Source organism: Aristolochia californica, unplaced genomic scaffold (genome assembly GCF_029961685.1).
Source record: "Aristolochia californica isolate CCGP_79_NKW_82.1479 unplaced genomic scaffold, dmAriCali1.0.hap1 SCAF_16, whole genome shotgun sequence".
In the NCBI taxonomy this organism is placed as follows: Eukaryota; Viridiplantae; Streptophyta; class Magnoliopsida; order Piperales; family Aristolochiaceae; genus Aristolochia; species Aristolochia californica.
The window spans coordinates 5,375,108-5,389,656 of NW_027181837.1; the positions used below are offsets into that span (position 1 = coordinate 5,375,108).

Below are 14,549 nucleotides of genomic sequence, written 5' to 3' on the forward strand. Positions count from 1 at the left end.
TATTGTGGACTACACGTTAAATCACTTATAAGTGTAGTAACCACATTTATTTTGGTTAATTATATGTTTAGGTATATATTCTATTTAGTATATTATAAAAGGTTACTAATTCTCTTCTTTATATCATACTTTTCATTTGGGGGCACTAACACTGAAATTTGTTTTCCAGCCACTTGAACTCGTTTACACTACCCAAAGATGAGTTGAAGTTGAATCAATTCTTTTTACTTCAATTCAAGTTCATTGTGATTGTCTTACTTTGGCTCATCTTGTTCTTGTTCACATCTTACTTATAATCTTCGGGGGGGTTAGTCCACAATGGAGTGGAAATGAAGTGGAAAATTGAATTGAAGTGAGATGAATTGTTTCCACTTCAAGTCATGTTTGGGTGTTAGTCCAGGCCAGTTGAAGTGGCTGGAAAACAGATTCCAGTGTTAGTGCTTGGAAAACAGATTTCAGTGTCCTTTTCTAGATAAATGATTATAGTTTGTTATAAATTAAAACAATAATTACGTGTGACTATAATAAATTATATAAAATTAATAAAAAATTAAAAATAACATAAGAAAATATAATAAATAAACCTAATGGTTTAATTAATTTTAGCAATTGGATAATTAACCAATTAATGATTACAATTCAATATAAATTAACATACTAATTACGTGGGATTAGAATAAATTATTTAAAATTAATAAAAATTTAAAAATAACATAAGGGAATATAATAAATAAACCTAGGTGTTTAATTAATTATAGCAATTGCATAATTAAACCAATTAATGATTACAATTTATTATAAATTATTATACTAATTATGTGTGATTAGCATAAATTATTTAAAATTAATAAAAATTTAAATATAACATAAGGGAATATAATAAATAAACCTAATTGTTTAATTAATTATAGCAATTGCATAATTAAACCAATTAATGATTATATTTAATTATAAATTATTATACTAATTATGTGTGATTAGAATAAATTATTTAAAATTAATAAAAATTTAAATATAACATAAGGGAATATAATAAATAAACCTAATTGTTTAATTAATTATAGAAATTGCATAATTAAACCAATTAATGATTACATTTTATTATAAATTATTATACTAATTATGTGGGATTAGAATAAATTATTTAAAATTAATAAAAATTTAAAAATAACATAAGGGAATATAATAAATAAACCAAATTGTTTAATTAATTATAGCAATTGCATAATTAAACCAATTAATGATTACATTTTATTATTAATTATTAAACTAATTACGTGTGAGTAGAATAAATTATTTAAATTACATAAAACAGTTAAAAATAACATAAATGAATATAATTAATAAATAAATTATTTTGTAATAACATACTATATAGTATAAAAATACTTAATAAATAAAATTAAAACAAAAAGGTATAAAATGACAACAACCAATATAATTAGAGTTTGTGCATTTAACATCATCAACTGACTAGTTTAGTAGATACGAACGACAACATACATGTTCAAATGCAATAAAGTACAACCACTAATAATCACTCCACATGCTAGTTGCTATGGCATCTCGAAATTGTGCAGCTCTAGTGGATTCTAATGCACGACGCCTCCGCATTGTTGTTGATAGGTTGCCTTCATCCCCAAGATCATCGCTATCATCGCTATCTCCATCCAAATTTTCACCAGCTAATCGAACCTCATCACCTCCTCCGCCTACCTCATCATTGGAATCATCATCTTCCAATTCAAACATATCATTGTAATCCTCTTTACGTATATAATTGTGTAATATACAACAAGCTATTACAATTTTCATCTGGATCTTATAAGAAAAGGGAGGAGCAACTTTCAACATTTGGAATCGAGCTTTTAAAACACCAAAAGTTCGTTCAATAGTATTTCTCAAAGATGAGTGCCTTCGGTTGAATAGCTCTTTATCATTTCTAGGAAGGTTGTCTCCAAATTCTTGTAGATGATAACGAGTTCCTCGATATGGAGCCAAAAATCCTGACATATTTGCATAACCAGCATCGACTAGATAATATTTACCTACAATACAAAATATTTTTCACATAAGATAATTGAAAAAAAATAAAAAAAAATACTACATAACAATATATTATTTACCTTCAGGTACACAAATTCTATTTCGGCGAGTCAATGCGTCCTTCAATACACGGGAATCAGCTGCTGATCCCTCCCATCCAACAAGTACATAAGTGAATTGCATATCAAATGTACATGCTGCCATCACATTTTGTGAGAGATAGCCTTTTCTGTTCTAGAACCTTTGTTGTTCTTCAAGTTGGATGTTTGCTTTGATATGAGTTCCATCAATAGCCCCAATACAATCCTAATTATATCATTTCAATTAATACAAGTAACTCTAAATATTAATCTAAAATTGTTCATTATATGTCAAGTGATGTTACATTAAAATACGGATTAAACATTGGATTGTTTAAAATCTTCGAGTGAGTCCGTTCTGAAGGCCGTTTGATGTAATCAGGCCGAAGTTTGATAATAGCATTCAACACCTTATTGAAATACCTACTTATAGTCCAGTTTGATCTATCAAACATCTCTGTTGTGACACTATACGCTTGTCCTTGACCAACAGTTAAGAGAAAATATGCAAGTTGTTCTTCCACTGAGATGGTCTTTGTAGGTGATAAAAATCCTTTGCTATAAAGTATCTCTGCCATTTTTTTAAACACAATTTGATTCATCCTGTAAACTTTTCAAAATTTAACAGGTGATTTCGCTAATGCCTTTTGTAAATAAATCGAACCACCTATCCCACGAGGACGTAATGTATGTCTAGACCTATGGTTCATATAGTATATTCCCATCATGTACATAAGACATGTCAATAAAATCATCATTGTATTCCTATTTTCGTCTTCCATGGAAACCTGCAAATACAATCACCACAACCATAATAACGACTTCAACAATAATTCCTGTTTCTTCATAATATCATCAACACAAAAACATACCATGTTCTTCAATCATAACCTATTTTTAATCACACCTATATAAAATCATCTCCAATCACACACCCACAACATTCATCCACACAATAAGAACACGACAATCATGAAAACCCAAATCTTAACCATAATAAAATTCATAATCTATCAATGATACGTCTTACAAAGTCATAATTAAAAAAACATAATTAAACTTCAAAACAATCGTCCCAAAATACATAATGTACTTCAAAGTATTGACTCCATTTCACCAGCACAATATTTAAGCCAATTAATTCGCTCTTCCACTGGCAGCTTCGTAAACATGTCCTTCTTCATTGGTGTATCTAACAATATAGGAGCGCGAAACTTCATCTCTACTGATAGGTCCGGGATTTCTGTGAGTGCTTCATACCAATTTTCTCCGGTGGCTTTATCATTTTTAGCTTGTAGAGATTGCAGTAGGGTGACAATTCTTGTCATTGTATCAGCGAACATAATACTATCATCAGTGGCCATTTGTGGTCTCTTTCTACGACGACTTGAACTTGACGGGTTAGTACTTGGAGACTGATCAGGTGCCGACTCATTTTCTGTAAAGAATGGCGAAGGAGATTCTCTACCTAAATCGACATCCTCGAGCATATCCACGTGCTCATTTTCTTCCTGATGTTGGACATCATTACACATGTCTTCGTCAGTTTGACTTGTTCTCCCCATGGCTATTGAGTTTCCCACTACCAAAGCCAATTTGTCATAAAGAGGGCAGCCTTGTTGTCTGTACTTTTCAGCTTTTTTATGCTTCTACAAGGATAAAACATCATTTAGACGACTTGGCATAGAGTTCTAGTAATGCGGAAAACATACAAAATGTTTTACAGTCAATCATAATTTACTTACCTTGATATAGTCTTGCCATACAGAATGACATGCAGTAACTCGATGTGTGGTTGCATCCCAACCGAACCCACTAGTGTTGAGACGACTTGTTACTGTTTGGTAAGTTTTCTTCCATGATCTCGTTCGATTCTTGAGCTGCTCAACAGTTTTTTTATTAGCTGTGTCTTCATTGAACCTATTGACACAGTCCAAATATACTTCATGCTTCCAAACCCCATTAGGCATCCTATTCCCCATATTGACTTGCTCAACCAACAGATCGAGCATTTTGTTGTCATCATCGAAGGTCCAAATGTCATATGATCGAGGAGTTTGTTGTCTTCTTCCAGCCATTTATAATCTAAATCCGAGATGGTCATCATAGAAATTTTTTTTATCAGACAACCATTACTCGTCGTAGTAACTAGGGACACATAGAAACACAACCAACAAATAACAAAATACCATGTGGTGGATATTTATAACTCCAAAATCTCCTCACCAATGACATAAACATTCCATAGCACTTCAAACATATTCAACCACATTCTAAAACATTTCAAAAGTAATCTAACTAATTTCATTGCAAATAACTAGAACAATGCAAAAACAAACTCATGAAGTCCAAATTCACCGAACACCCCTGGTAGAGCCCCATATGACTTCGCAGTCACTACGAATCGTACATCGTCATTGATGGGGGTCGGGTTTCGTTGGCTAATGGACGCCCGTGTAGGCAACTCAGCTTTGTTTGAATTGGACCATGTGGTGGATATTTATAACTCCAAAATCTCCTCACCACATGACATAAACATTCCATAGCACTTCAAACATATTCAACAACATTCTAACACATTTCAAAAGTAATCTAACTAATTTCATTGCAAATGACTAGAACAATGCAAAAACAAACTCATGAAGTCCAAATTCATCGAACACCCCTGGTAGAGCCCCATATGACTTCGCAGTCACTACGAACCGTACATCGTCATTGATGGGGGTCGGGTTTCGTTGGCTAATGGACGCCCGTGTAGGCAACTCAGCCTTGTTTGAATTGGACCATGTGGTGGATATTTATAACTCCAAAATCTCCTCACCACATGACATAAACATTCCATAGCACTTCAAACATATTCAACAATATTCTAATACATTTCAAAAGTAATCGAACTAATTTCATTGCAAATGACTAGAACAATGCAAAAACAAACTCATGAAGTCCAAATTCACCGAACACCCCTGGTAGAGCCCCATATGACTTCGCAGTCACTACGAACCGTACATTGTCATTGATGAGGGTCGGGTTTCGTTGGCTAATGGACGCCCGTGTAGGCGACTCAGCCTTGTTTGAATTGGACATGTGGTGGATATTTATAACTCCAAAATCTCCTCACCACATGACATAAACATTCCATAGCACTTCAAACATATTCAACAACATTCTAACACATTTCAAAAGTAATCTAACTAATTTCATTGCAAATGACTAGAACAATGCAAAAACAAACTCATGAAGTCCAAATTCACCGAACACCCCTAGTAGAGCCCCATATGACTTCGTTGTCACTACGAACCGTACATCGTCATTGATGGGGGTCGGGTTTCGTTGGCTAATGGACGCCCGTGTAGGCGACTCAGCCTTGTTTGAATTGGACCATGTGGTGGATATTTATAACTCCAAAATCTCCTCACCACATGACATAAACATTCCATAGCACTTCAAACATATTCAACAACATTCTAACACATTTCAAAAGTAATCTAACTAATTTCATTGCAAATGACTAGAACAATGCAAAAACAAACTCATGAAGTCCAAATTCACCGAACACCCCTGGTAGAGCCCCATATGACTTCGCAATCACTACGAACCGTACATCGTCATTGATGGAGGTCGGGTTTCGTTGGCTAATGGACGCCCGTGTAGGCGACTCAGCCTTGTTTGAATTGAACCATGTGGTGGATATTTATAACTCCAAAATCTCCTCACCACATGACATAAACATTCCATAGCACTTCAAACATATTCAACAACATTCTAACACATTTCAAAATTAATCTTCAGGGTTGGAATTAATTTGGCCACAATCAACACAAATTACACACAAAAATTTAAATTAACTCAAACACAAAACTAAATTAGTAGAAAAAAAAATTAGGGTTTCGGATTACCTTCTGTTATTCTAGTTACTAGGCTTTTCCTAACAAAAGAGAACAACAAAGAGAATAAAAGAAAGCACATCAGAAACTGCAACAGTGAATCAAACTGTAGAGGAATGGCATCTAGCAGCAAGTTGCTGGTGGGAGATCTCATAACTAGCAAGAAAATTGGCAAGACTTACATTGGGAAATGTGGAACAGCTAAATGTAGATGCTTTGCTTTGGTTTCATGATTTTACCAAGCGAATGGGTAGAACCACTTAATATTGGATGGTTCGTTTTGGGTTCATGGTCTTACCCAGCGTATGGCCAACTGGGTGTCACCCTCTAATAGGAACATTGTTAGTGCAAAGGAAAAGTTGCAAGAGAATTTACTCTCTTGAAAATTGTATGGAAATGAGTTAGTCAAGGGGAAAAAGTAGGGAGGGGAACTCACTGCATCTAAAGAACCCGTTATGAGGAAACTGCAAGGGCATGGTCCCAGAAATATGCCATGAACTGACAGCATACTTGATGATGGGTTGTCAAGTTCTTAAACAGTCAGTTGAGCTATCAACTCTCATGCACAGGAAACAAGTGAGCAAATCTGTATTATTTATTAATGAACGTTTTGTATCTCAACTTCAATGAATGTGATATTATTGGAATTAATTTGGCCACAATGAAGATAAATTACGCACAAAAATTTAAATTAACTCAAACACAAAACTAAATTAGTTGAAAAAAAAATTAGGGTTTCGGATTACCTTCTGAAATTTGGGGGAAATCACCGCCGAATGGGGAAATGTAAGCCCAATGGAAGAAATTGACGCCTAACCGTCGAAAATCGAAGAAGATTGAAGGAAATTGAAGGAATTCGAAACCGGAATAGGTTAAATCAAAGGAAATCGAGGGAGGAGGAAAGAGAAGAGCGAGAACGAGAAGGAAGAGGGAGGCCGAGAGTGAAAAGAGATGGAGGCCGAGAGGGAAAAGAGAGAAGGAGACGAGAGAGGGAGAGGGAAGAGAAAGGCCGAGAGAGAAAGAGACGAGAGAGGGAGATGGGGCGAAAACGAGAGATAACAAGAGAGAGGGAGCAGAGAACGAAGACGAGTGCCGAGCGAGAGGAGCAGAGACGAAGTCGGGCGAAAATTTTCGTCCAGAGACGAAGGCTGAGTGAGAGGAGAGAAGAAAGGAAATGAGAGTAATTTTTTAGTTTTAGGGGGGGGGGGGGGGGGAGGGACGAAGCGACGCCGTCGCTCGTGGTAATTCGATGAATTGAAAAAAAGGGCAGAAACAGAATTCCGTCGTTTTTGCCTGAGGAGATGAAACGGTGTTATCTCACTTCAAGTCAATTCATTCTGGACTAACACCATAAATGGGATGAACTAGGTAATGCGGGGGGAATTCATTCCACTTCATTGTGGACTAACCCCCCCTTCATCTTGTTCTCATCTTATTCTCCCCCTTACTTGGATATTATAGTCACATAAAATTTGATTACCATAACACGTGGAATTCTTTATTGTAGATTATATTTCTTCTTCTCAAATGATAGTAATACCCATATTTCAATTGGAAAGGAGGTACAATCACTGCAACACTAACTTCCAATTTTATCTTTCATACTTATCTTTATATTCACTGCAACACTAACTTCCAATTTTATCTTTCATACTTATCTTTATTATCAATTAATTGAACTATTTGACAAAATCCTAATATATAATTCAATTAACTACTAAGTGCCTAGTGCTTAGAAAAAAATTCTATTAATTAATTAATATTTTTTATGAGAACCCAATATGTTATTCAACCAAAGGACTCAAAGTTAAAAAAAAAAAAAGTAAAATAGACTAATAGGACCTCATGTATAAATCAATTCAGGTACATAACATAAAGTCACATTTGACTGTCATCAATAAGTTGAACTTGTGGACAAGAATCCAATAGCTAATTGAGTTAATAACTAGACATCTTGTAGGTAAAAGACATTGATTAAGGTCTATTTTGATAACTCCATGGAATACTTGGAAATTAATAGTATAATAATTCTATTTGTGTAGATAAATGCTTAATAATAGGAGACAATGAAAGGGACAAAAGCTGCCACATGTTTTGCTCAGAGACGGTTGAGTTATTTAATAGCTTCCAAGTATTCTTTTATTCAATTTATTGGTGAACCGGAATCATCTAATTGATCCGGTTCGAGTTTTATAACATCGGATTTGATTGAAATAACAATCAAATCTACGGTTGTAAACACGTTAGATGTGACCCCTAACTGAGTTACAACGGTAGGGCACTAAAGACAATTTTCACAAAATTGAGGTCTAGAAGAAGACAGAGACCACTTTGGAGGTGCAATACTTAGTCCTACTGGGCCCCCATGGACTCGTCAATTACAAACCAACACGTGGTGGACCCACGCTTGAGTTTGACGTTCATGGATCAGAGAAGGTTGACTTGTTTTAATTATTTAAATTTACAAATATTAACGTGTCTAAGTAGTGGTACGCGGGGCTCACTGAACTTCCGTGGCTTGCCCCAAACCATTCTCCACGTGCTTTTCCACCGCCAATTAAGGCGCTCCCGCGAGGCACCAGGCAATCGTCTCAGTGAGAAGCAAATTAGAAGCTTCGACGAGGTGAGTTTTTTATATTATGATTTTATTTAGGGTTAGAAGAAGCTTTTCACCGGAAGAAAGTCTGAGTGTAGTGGTGGCGTCGACGTAGGTGACGCCGACACTTTGGAAGCAGACATCTTTCCCATTTAGTAAGCACATCATACGGTCACTCTTGCTACTGTTTCCTACTCCCCCGTCGCCCAACAAACCCTAAAAACCCTTGATGGCTAAAAGCCCTCATCAGTTGTCTCGTCTCTCTCAAACTCCTATAAAACCTTAAATCAAGGAACCCTAATCCCACTTTTAAATTTTAATAAAATTTCTGCGACATCTGATGCGGAGAGGGGGGGAAACATACCTACAAAACCCTAAGAATCGCCACCACTAGATCTTACCCGTCCCCACACTGCTAAGGTACGAAACCCAAAACCTAAGATTCATCAGCGGATCACCCACAGTGAGGAAAACTTGGTATAAGAGGGCGGAAAGCTGTGGAGCTTCTTCTCTACTGATTCTGAAACCCGAGCTCAATTATCGGTGGTGGTTTTGGGGTTTCGGGGTTCTTCTTTCCTTTTTTCCTCTCTTTACCGTCTGGCATGGAGGTTTTGGGGTTCTGTCTCTGACCGAAAATCTGGGTCTCTTGTCTTTTTGTCTCTTGCTTTGTTGAGAGATACTTGTTGGGGGTATTGGTGGAGCTTCTCCGGTGATGGATTCCGACCAAGCTAAGCTGTTTGTGGGAGGCATTTCCTGGGAGACCGACGAGGACACCTTGAAAGACCACTTTAGCAAGTATGGGGATGTGGTTAGTACTGTGATCATGAGAGACAGGAACACGAATGCCACTAGGGGGTTTGGATTTGTTAGCTTTTCGGAGCCAGCAGCTGCTGATAAAGCCCTTCAAGAAAAGCATGACATATTAGGCAGAACGGTTAGTTTTATGTGCTTTTCATTTTCACTGCACTTTTGGGGCCATAGTTTTGTTTCTTAATCTTTTCCATGCGTTGGCTATATTTTTTAAGTTGTTCCGCCGTTTGTATATATTTATATTTTTCTGTGTACGTGGAGGTAGAAGTATAAGAATATAATTTTTGTGCTGTTTTGTAATGAGATACGCTTATTTTTCCTTGTGTTTTAGGGGTAATTTCTATTTGTTAATAGATTGAGAAAGGGAAGAATTACTAATATCAGGTTTTGTTATCATTTATTTTTAATATTTGATCATAATTTGTCTAACGTGAAGGAAAGTATTTTAATTATGCACTTTTGGCCTTCTCCCCCTTACAATTCCTTCGGTAATTTTATCCTCCTGGATCCATTTTTGTCTGTGTAAAAACATATCAAAGTTGGCCTGCAAAGGGGTGAAGGTGGATGAGAAACTTTTGCCTTACTCATTCTTTTATACGTGAGAACATATAAATTTTAATCTTATTGTTGTAGTACACTAAATTATTCTATTTTCTTTCGGTTGGATTGATCTGGATAATTTATATGAATTTATCCTCAATGGAATATTGATATTGCAAGCGGGTATTTATTTTGTCCGTCTCCTTGTTTTGATGTTTTTTTCCTTATTTTTTAACAGGTGGAAGTGAAAAAAGCTGTACCAAGAAGTGAGCAACAACAACAACACAATCAACACCAGCAACATAACAAAGGATTAGGCAAGAACCATACTAGTAATAATAACAGTACCAATGGTAGTAATAGTCAGTTGAAGACGAAGAAGATTTTTGTAGGGGGTTTGGCTCCTTCCCTTACTGAGGAAGAGTTCAAAAGCTACTTCGAGAAGTTTGGAAAAATAACCGATGTGGTTGTGATGTATGATAGTGTCACACATAGGCCCAGAGGATTTGGCTTCATTACTTTTGACTCGGAGGATGCAGTGGAGCAAGTAATGCAAAAGAAGTTCCATGAGTTGAATGATAAGCTTGTGGAGGTGAAGAAGGCGATACCAAAAGATGGGGTTACCGGAAACAATGGAAATAGCAGTAATGGATATGGTATTAGAACAGGCGGCAGTGGTAGAGGATCAGTTTTTGGTAATTATCAAGGAGGTTTCTATCCACCCTACAGCCCTAGGTATGGGATTTATCAGAGTTATGGTGGGCCACCTCATGTCTCTGGATATGGAAGCGTGCCTGGATATCCGTATGGAGGCGGATATGGTGGAGCTTATGCTATGGGAGTTTATGGCAGTATTGGTTATGGGGCTCAAATAACTCCTCCACGGAGCCCTTGGAATGGTGGTGGAGTGGTTGGTGCAAGACGGAGTCCTGCACCTTATGGTAATCCTGTATCAGCATATCCTGGATATGTTAATGGGGGTGTTGGTGGTTACATGGGAATGGGTACTGGTTATCGTGGAGTCATGACTGTCAATGCAAATGGGAAATGGAATCAAGGTAATGGGGATGTTCAAGTTCCTCCTGGTAATGCTCCTGGTGGAACACCTACACTTACTGAAAGCACAGTGACAGAGGATTCTCCTAGCTTTAGTGGTACTAATGCAACTGCTACAGGTAAGCAAAGTCAAAGTCAGAAAGGTGCCGATGGACGGTTTAGACCTTATCCTGACCGTGTTGCCTGATTTGTAATTTATTTGTTTATCAGTTTGCAAAGTCATTTGAATTAACCTAATCTACATAATTGAATTAAGTTTTTGGGTTGCTTGATGTTTAAATATTTTTCTTTTTTCTTTGTTCTGTCTGCTTGTATCCGTAATAACCATCTATGCATGTTTTGGTTCTTACTTGATGACTCTGTTTTGAATTGTTATGATTGCGAACTTAGTTATTCCTAGTTGATTATATAATTAGTTATCATCGGTTCGGTTGATTGCCAATTTATCAAGGTATTTGTAGTTTAAGTTATGGTATTAATTATGATGAATTATTTTATTCTGCTTCAAATTTTATTGCGTTTGTTCTGTTAGTGATTTAATGTTGCAAGCAGTTTTAATGGATTATTCTTCAAAAACATTAATCCCGTGCAATTTTGCTATTTCTTTTTCAGTTTTCTTTTGTAGGCATCAACAGAATTTAGTTTGACCATTTAGGGATGTAAGGATTGCATGTTTCAAAGATTTTCGACAAACCTTAGTCCAAAAGCCCCACTTCAATATAAATGTAAAACCGTTTGTTTTGGTTTTCTAACTCGCTGATCTGACTCACAACTCGGACGACTCGAGTCATATGAAGGGACTTCCTGATCTGACTCAGATTTTCATGTGTTCGAGTTGAATATAGCAAAGAAGAATTGAATCTCTGTTACATGTATCATTTCCATGGATGAAACCCCTTAACACCTGATTGATCTACTGAGACAGTAGTTCCATTAGCAATTATCACAGACTGTCTCGGATTGATAAAAAAAATTTCATAGGACTTATCTGAAGAAAACTTGCATTGGAATTTTGACAGATAATTGGGTTATCTTCTTTTCTGGGCGACCTCTTTCCTATAGGGTACAACTGTGAGTTGTTGTGGATACTGTATCATATTGATGTTTATGGCTTTTCTCTTCCCCATCATAGTAGATAGATTTTTTTCTTTCTTGATATCTTGATCAAGTTTTTGCCTAGTATTTTTTGTTTATTTTTTTGCAAAAAAATTGTTTTTATCTGGTAAATCAAGTTTTTTCCAGATTCTTTTTTCGAAACTGATACCCTTTGCTGACAAGTTCTTCATATTAGATATGGGATTAAGTTTTTTTTTTCATTTGGATGAAAATTTTACCTCTTTTTCCATAGAATGAAACTATAGTTATAAAATCTTATATAGTTTGATTTTTAAAACAGTGAGCCCTTGATATATATGGGTAGAAAGAAATGCATTCTCACAAGGTACCGCGGAAGATCATTGTACACTGAATGTATAGGGGTGTTTTCTTTTCCTCTATAATTGAAAGAAAGAGAGGCTTGGGGATGGATTTTCCAGAGACGACCATAATTAACCCATCTGAGGAAATCTCCTCTATGTCAAGGAAATGATTGGTCTCCTGTACCGAAGAGAGTGCAGTCCCTGCCCCTTTTCCTGCTGTGAAATTTTTTTGATGGTTGTTTGAGGCTGCTACAGACGAATGGAACAGAGGCTTCAAAACGTTTCTCGTTCATGGATTACCAACGTGGGATTCTTTGCTGGGAATGAGATATGTGAGTGGTGTGACCCGGTTGCTGCCCTGTTCATCTGCCCGAAAGCCACAACAACCATCACCAATTGAACAACTGAAACATTTCATTTTTTTTTGTCTTTACCTTGTTTTGAATGTGACCAATTGATCGAAATATCAAACTTTCACTTGCTTGTTTCAACTTTCACCAAGTTGGTTTGATTCTGTGATGTGTTGTATCGAAATGCCCGCATGTCATTCCAAAGCATGACCTGGGATTTTGGTCTGGTTTCTGATAAAGATGCAACTGGTGACGCTTATCAATCATTAATCTCTTAACGTGAAATGGGAACGAAAGCGAGGTCTGCTTGTGTTGGTTTGATCCGACATGGTTATGGATATGTTTGGTCCAAACCGAAGGGGAACGCCGTGTTCCTGCTTGAGTTTTTCGGAAACTGGGACTTGATTGTTGTCATAAATATTTGAAAATTCAGGGAAAAATGAGAAAGTTTTCCTTTGGACAGACCAGACTACTTGAAAGGCAGGAGGTGTCTCGGGTGAGAGACATTCTCCATAAATTGCAGACGTCTGACATGGCCACCCTTGATTTTTTTTTTTGAAGTTCGAGACATATGTGAAGTCATCTTAATTTTGAGAAGGCAACATTATTAATTAAAAAATAATGATAATCAAATTCTTAATTTTTTTCTTTTATTTTCTTTTCTTGGGGTCTTACTCTGCTCAGAAGTGCCTACTTTCTTCATCTCCCCTCGTCGCAAATTTCAACCCACCTCTCTTTTCCCGCCCGAAGCCCAAATTCGTTTCCAAAAACTCCAGAAAAGATCCAACTTTTCGTTTGGCGAAAGCTGACGGAGGACCTTCCCCGTCTGTTCGAAGCGACAAACCCGTCTTTGTTGGACAAGGCGAAGAAGTTCCGTTGGAAGGAGTTATTCGGCTTGAATAACCCGATTCTTCTTCCAAGTTTAGAAATGGGCGTAAGTCGAATTTCGTTAGCTTTTTGCTGGATTTTTTAGTTTTTTGTTTTGGTACGCTCTGGCGGTCAAGTTTATGGCTCCCTGGAATTTGAAATAAGAGTACATATAGAAAGGAAAATTAGGATCAATTAGTGATTGTATGACATTTCGACGTGGAGGAGATTCCTATTTTGCTTCGTTTTTTATAAATTTTCTTACGTTTGTGCTTTATAATTCTCGGCGGAACTGAATGTAATTTTAATTCAATTTGGATTTTATTAACTGTCTTCAAATGTTTAATCCCAAACTTTGTCTTTCTCTAAACTAGTTTTCTGATGTGGAATAAGATCGATTCAGACATTTTCTTTCTACTCCATAGCGAGTTTTTTTTTTTTTTCTTCTGTTTTTCACAAGTAGCTTTTCTACTCCATGGGTGGAATAGAAATTAATTCTAACATTAAATCCAATTACAGACGTTCTGTTTCTGCTCCTTTTTGCTGCAGTCGGAAGGTTCGGCCATGGATTCCCTGTTTTTATTTGCGATCCTTTCATTGCCGGTGAGGATTTCTAACGTTTGAATTCACATATTTCCTTACATTCACTGCCAACAATTGAAGAAGATTTTGTAGTCTGAGTGTAAAAAATTCTACTGAGTGTGGTATAAATGGATGAAAATCTCGACTAGTTGAAACTTTTAGAAATTCAAGAATCTTCAGTTTGGAGTGCCCAGATTCTTTCCCTGATTTTGGATTCTGATGGAATTCAAAGATACTATCACAGAGAAGACAGCTGACAAAACCAAGCACATTTGTCTTCTTTTAAAGTATATAATAAATCAACGAAAAGCTAGAAAGAG

General features: G+C 36.3%; 1 protein-coding gene across 2 annotated transcripts; it reads left to right on the plus strand.

The window, feature by feature from the left end:
- The first annotated feature begins 8,807 nt into the window (after positions 1-8,807).
- Positions 8,808-12,931, plus strand: LOC137953952 (heterogeneous nuclear ribonucleoprotein 1-like). Of its 2 annotated transcripts, XM_068801521.1 has the most exons (3): positions 8,808-9,540; positions 10,195-11,131; positions 12,409-12,931. In XM_068801521.1, the coding sequence occupies exons 1-3, from the start codon at positions 9,319-9,321 to the stop codon at positions 12,417-12,419; spliced, it is 1,170 nt and encodes a 389-aa protein (XP_068657622.1). In that variant the 5' UTR covers positions 8,808-9,318; the 3' UTR covers positions 12,420-12,931. The 2 variants fall into 2 exon arrangements, with proteins under 2 accessions (XP_068657622.1, XP_068657621.1); XM_068801520.1 differs by lacking the exon at positions 12,409-12,931 and having other exon boundaries at positions 10,195-11,361.
- The last annotated feature ends 1,618 nt before the right edge of the window (positions 12,932-14,549 follow it).